This window comes from Crocodylus porosus, unplaced genomic scaffold (assembly GCF_001723895.1).
Source record: "Crocodylus porosus isolate Cpor-Errol unplaced genomic scaffold, CroPor_comp1, whole genome shotgun sequence".
In the NCBI taxonomy this organism is placed as follows: domain Eukaryota; kingdom Metazoa; phylum Chordata; order Crocodylia; family Crocodylidae; genus Crocodylus; species Crocodylus porosus.
The window spans coordinates 51073446-51079127 of NW_017728950.1; the positions used below are offsets into that span (position 1 = coordinate 51073446).

A 5682-nucleotide genomic window follows, 5' to 3' on the forward strand; every position below is an offset into this window, starting at 1 on the left:
TACCCAGTACCTGACCCATGCCATAAAATAATGAGTGATGGTTCTTCCAAAACAAAAATTGTTGGCAGACACCTGACACGCTCATCACATGGGGTATTTGTACACATGCTTGCACCACAGTACTGGGTACTTTTAAAGATGCCTGGTGCTGATAATGGCGGCAGCGTGCTTTTGAACTAAAGCACGTTGGATGTGTTTTAGTTCAAAAGCACACCGCTGCCATTTTCTGCATGCATGATGATGTGCATTTTGCCACTTATACAAGTGCAAGCAATACAGCACAGTGCACGTCAGCTAGCATGCAGAGCAGACTCAATTAACTGGTCTGCTCTGGCATGCCCCAGCATGAAAATGCATATGTATAAATGCCCATGTGCATCTCCAAGCAAAAAAAAGCCAAAGAAAAAGGCTAAGCCAGTATAAATAAAGAAGGCAAGGAAACTACATATACATTTCAATTGAACTAGCAACTAAAGAAGACCAAAGACTAAATACACATTTCAAACAAAACCTGCAAAAGATGCAGGAAAGAGGTCCTGTACGTGACATCCTCAAATGTCTCAAAACAGGCATCCAATCCCTAAGGCGTTATAAATACCTCAATCATTCAATGTATGTCTGGAGTTTTGTCAACAAACCATCACTGGTACAAGCTATTGCAAATTTGCCCCATTAATAAACAAATACCCAAAGACAGGTCCAGTAACCAATGCCTCTAAGTATCCTGTTTGACCACTCAAGGCCCACCACATTTAATTGCCAAGTTATTCAATAGCTGCAAAAAACCACAAATCTTCACACCTAGACAAATCCGAAAACAGGAACCAGGCAATTTAAGAATTGTAATATGATGGTCACCCTTTTCCTCCCTGTTTTGTTTGGATTTTAATCAGCCAACCATCAAGGAAAAATGCTTTGAAACTATACAACTCAGCAGTATAAAGGAAGACAGAACTGCCAGCAAAGTGTGCAGTCCTGGAAAGATCAAGAAGCCATACCACCCAGCCTACAAGTAAAGGCTACAAGACTGGGCCAGCTTCCCTGCCAGCACTGGTGAGAAAAATATGCAAATATGGTGCAGCTAAATATGTACTGGGACTTTCTGTAACAGCTCATTTTATACTGGGAAAGAGTCTTTTTCTGTCATTTAGTTTTGTAGCTTGTTGGTAGTTATTAAAGCAAACCTTTCTGCTATTAAATCAACCAAGTGTGTCAATTCTTAAAGCACTAGGTTTAAAAACCCATTTTTAAGTGCAACACACAGCAACTATAAAAGACAAAATCAGTTTTTACATGCAGTTACACTAAATAGTTAGCAGGCCAACTCTTCAAGCATTTTGCTTTGAATTATCTCCATCAGCTAACGGCTTTATCTATAATTTCATCATCGTTGGTATTGCTTTCTTCCTCTTATTCTGAATATTCATCTGAATTCTTACATTTAATTCTCTTTTCTAATCTTAAAATTGTTATCCATGGTCACCAGATTCCCAGCAGTGGAAGTCTTCAGTCTAATTCTGTTTTTTGAATGGATGATTCCCAAAACTTCCATTCCGCACATGCAATAGCGAATGGCAGTATTAAAAGAATTTCTGTCACTCTAGCTGGACTGCAAAAAGAACAACTCTTTCCACCATGATGAAGCAACAAGTTGTTTAGATTCAACTACTGGGACTGTACTGCACATTGTTTTATAACTGAATGGGCACTTCTTGCTTTATAATTTGCTACCTCTGCCGAAGCGTTTGTTTTTATATCCTTTAAAATTTGCCACAATCACCACAGGGCTGAAAGCTGAATCAAATTCAGCAGAGAGGTCACATCCCTGAAAAAGTGTATCAAGAAGGTAGGCAGAATTACGTGCAGAAATGATTGTTCTTGGCTTCATGGAATATCTGACAATATTTAACCATGGTCAAATAGTTCAACTGACATTACTTGATGTCCCCGACAGGACTTCGTAGATCCCTCCTAGTAATCTGGCACCCTGCTTTGGTGACCACTCTCTTCACCGAGCACTGGTGTTACTAGGTTTGGTTGTATACCTGCTTCGCCAACCCCGCTTCTCGCCTGCCACGACTTTGCTGTTATCCCAGTGGGGCGGGGCTAGTTCACAGGTCCCTCGGTGTCCCGGGTTGGCCTTGTTGGTTACATACGGGGCTCCTGCCACCCCTACACCCCAGCCTCACACCACCTGTGGTCTCCACCTGCTCCGTGATGGGCCGTCAGACTCCTTCCCCACTGATACAGATGTCCCAGCCCTGTAACACTGTATAATTCCCACCACCGATCCATCACCCTACACCATCAGCAGCGTACTTCCTCAAAGTGGTCCTTCTATAAGGCCTACCTCCCTGACCTACCACCAGTGCCCCTATGGTCTGGCCCCGGGAGTAAATGTCTCCTGGATGAAAGTATATTATATATATATAGCGCTGTCCCTGTATCCTTCAATCGCTGCCTTCTATTCTAGGCAGCGATCTCGCCCCGATCTTTCTCTCCAGCCAGGCAAGACTTCAACCTCATGCCCCTCTTCGGTGCTTCCCGCATCCACCGCCACGGCACTTACTCCCTGCAGCTCGGGATCTTCCTGGGTGGTCTTGATCCTCCACTGCTCACCCAATCTGGCGCTGCAGGCTTTATCTGCCGGTGATCCCGCCATTCCGCCTCTTCTCCCGGCTACCAGACTCTCCAGCACTTCAGCTCGGCAGCTCTTGTCCCACTGGGCTGTCGTCAGGGACGGCTCTGCCAGCCGTTTGTTCCCCTCTCCATCTGCCGCCATTTTTAAATCTCCCAGCTGGCGGCTGACATCACCATCAGCTGCCGGCCGCAGCAGTACACAGACACAGCTAACGAGCCGCGTGGGCTCGTCCTCCACCACGGCGTCCTGCTCTCCCAGTAAGCTTCCCGGCCCCTTCAGGTCCCGGGACACTTGACTAATCAATTGTGACCAGCTTGCCAACCCCACTGCAGACTTTCAAATATTTTCCATGAAAATCAATGGTAAAAAAGCACTCATTGCAAGAGCAAGCCACATATTACTGCACTTTGTTTATTCAATGCCAAGTGAACAGAACATAGTATACCAAGTACAATAACGACCTATGCTGGCCAAGCATAGGGCAATTTAACTAATATATAAAAGGGCCTCAGGTACATTGGACTTGTCACTGCCAAACATTATCATTTTAAAAGGTAGGACTCAAACTGTCCAAGGGCACTGATAACACTAGTGCAACCTTCTATCTATAAGCAGAGGACCACTAGTGTGGACTTCACAACGTAATATCAGGGGCCGGATTGCCTAAGATACCCTCACAGCTCTCTGGAGAAATTGCTTCCCAACTTGTCCAAAGTCCATTTTATGCCTCAAATTTATATGTCAGTCCAAAAAAGCTGGATCCAGAGCTCAGCAACTGAATCAGGAACCTAATGCTTTATACTCAGTTTTAATCAAATTGCTAAATGCAGATGGAACAATTCTACATTTCTTGCTGCTTATATTCTTCAGTGCCCTATAAGAGTGGGTCAGCACAACTTATGTTCCTTGAAGACAGTTTTCATACATTTAATGTTTTTTCTAGAAATTGTTCTAGCAACTACACCACTGTCTGAAAGACACACGCACATTTACACTATGGTCCTTCATCAGTTAAATTTTCTTCCCAAGGTTATTACTAGGAAAGAACAACAACATACCTAAGAGTTTCTAGCATGGTGTCTTCAGGAATAACCTCTGCATCTTCTTCTCCATCAGGGCTCTTTAACATGTCAATGCTAAAGATAAGAACAGTTGTTAAAGAATTTTACATCGCATGCCTTTCATATGCATTGCAATCAGTGACTCCATTCTCAAAAAGAAAAATAAACTAACCAGTGGGCAACAAAATATGATTTTTAAATCTCAATAAATAGCTATAGCAGGTGTCTCAAACTGGTGGCCATGGACTGCATGCAGTTATGAGAACTTAAATCAAGCCACCACTGCTCTCTCTACTGCTCCAACATCGGCAGCAGCTGGGGGCTCCATGGACATCACTCCTGCCCCTGTCCCAGGCAGGGAGATGTAGCATGGCGCAGCCTTCAGCACTGGAAGAGGGCCTAAGTTGCTCCAAGTGTCTGAGCGGTGCAGTGCAGTGGGGGAGCACACAACCAAGAAGCCAAGGGTGAGTCAGGACTCCTGGGTATGTGGTGCAGCAGAGGGAGTAGCAGCATCACAGGCAGGCATCCAGGAGCAAGATCCAGCAGGGAGATCCAGTGAGCACCAGGGGGGCACATGTGCAATGGGGAGCAGTGAGACAGGGCACCATAATGCAACAAGAGAGAGTGTGCAGTGCAGCCCCCTAGGGGGGGAGGGGAGCAGCAGGGGGGCAGGCATAGTGCAGGGGAGAGACATGGGGAGCACAGAGGACAGTGGGAGGGGCTGCAGGAAGCAAGTTCAGTGAGGGGAAAGGGGGGCAGCACCAGGGGGGCACCTGGCACAGGATACAGCAAAGCAGCACCCTGCACAAATGTACAGCAGTGGAGGTGCCAGGCTACACGGCACAGTAGCAGGGGGTGGTATCCAATGCAGCAGGGGGCATCCTGAGTGCTCCCCCATGGCATGACCCCTGCTAGTGTGGCCCAACAAGCACATGACCCCAGGCCACTTAGAAACCGGACAGCCCTCAGCTAAAGCATATACTGGAACACACACAACATACACTGGATTGCTGCGATACTCCTGCAAAGTAAATGCAGTAAATAATCTCACCTCCTGGTTAGAGCTTTCAGTTTCGTAGATGATCAGTCCAACTCCTTCTGACTCTACAGTTTATGAGTTTTGTTAGCATCCAATATAACAAGGTGTGCCTTTTTAGAATCGACACAATATTTACTCACATAATAAACGCATTTTTTTTCAAAAATTTTGCCATCACAAACTAGGGTGAGACCATTTCATAAACCCTAGAGTATGACTGAAGAAGTATCCATAAAAAAAAAGAAGTTGTAATCTCATTTAAGCATCAGCCTCTACTTTCCCAGTTTGCAGAATCTTAGATGAGACTCAACTCAGAACAAAACTAATGTACAGTACGTACTGTGCAGGCTTCCTGTGCGGGTGCATTTCGTTCTTCAACAAACTATCTTTTAAGAGAAATACTCTTACAATCTGTTTCTTTAGAAATCTAGATGCAGCCAATATACGGATAAAACTTTGAAAAATTACAATTTAACCGAAGTCAGTGTAGTCACTGCCACCATAATTTGGTCCATAATACCAAAGGATCCAGACCTTACAAACAGGAAACACGCTACTTAGAGTTCACCCTCAGCAAGTCTGCAGATGACACCAAGCTGGGGGCTGTAGTAGATATGCTGGAGGGTAGGGCCAGGATTCAGAGTGACCTAGACAAATTAGACGATTGGGCCAAAAGGAATCTCATGAAATTCAACAAGGACAAGTGCAAAGTCCTGCACTTAGGATGAAATAATCCCATGCACCAGTACAGGATGGGGGCTGACTAGCCGGGCAGCAGTTCTGCAGAAAAGGACCTGGGGTTACAGCAGACAATACACTGAATATGAGCCAGCATTGTGTCCTTGTTGCAAAGAAGGCTAATGGTATACCAGGCTGCATTGGCATAAGTGTTGCAAGCAGAGCAAGGTTAGTAATTATTCCCCTATTCAGTGCTAGTGGGG

At 45.2% G+C, this 5682-nt stretch overlaps 1 protein-coding gene across 1 annotated transcript in view; it reads right to left on the reverse strand.

Annotated features, from left to right (window-relative positions):
• The window catches only part of SNAPC3 (small nuclear RNA activating complex polypeptide 3), a 24384-nt gene that overhangs the window by 15708 nt on the left and 2994 nt on the right, over positions 1–5682 (reverse strand). The window contains exon 2 of the mRNA XM_019554737.1: positions 3700–3777. Coding sequence (XP_019410282.1) covers positions 3700–3777 — 78 coding nt within the window. The remainder of the gene's footprint in view (positions 1–3699; positions 3778–5682) is intronic.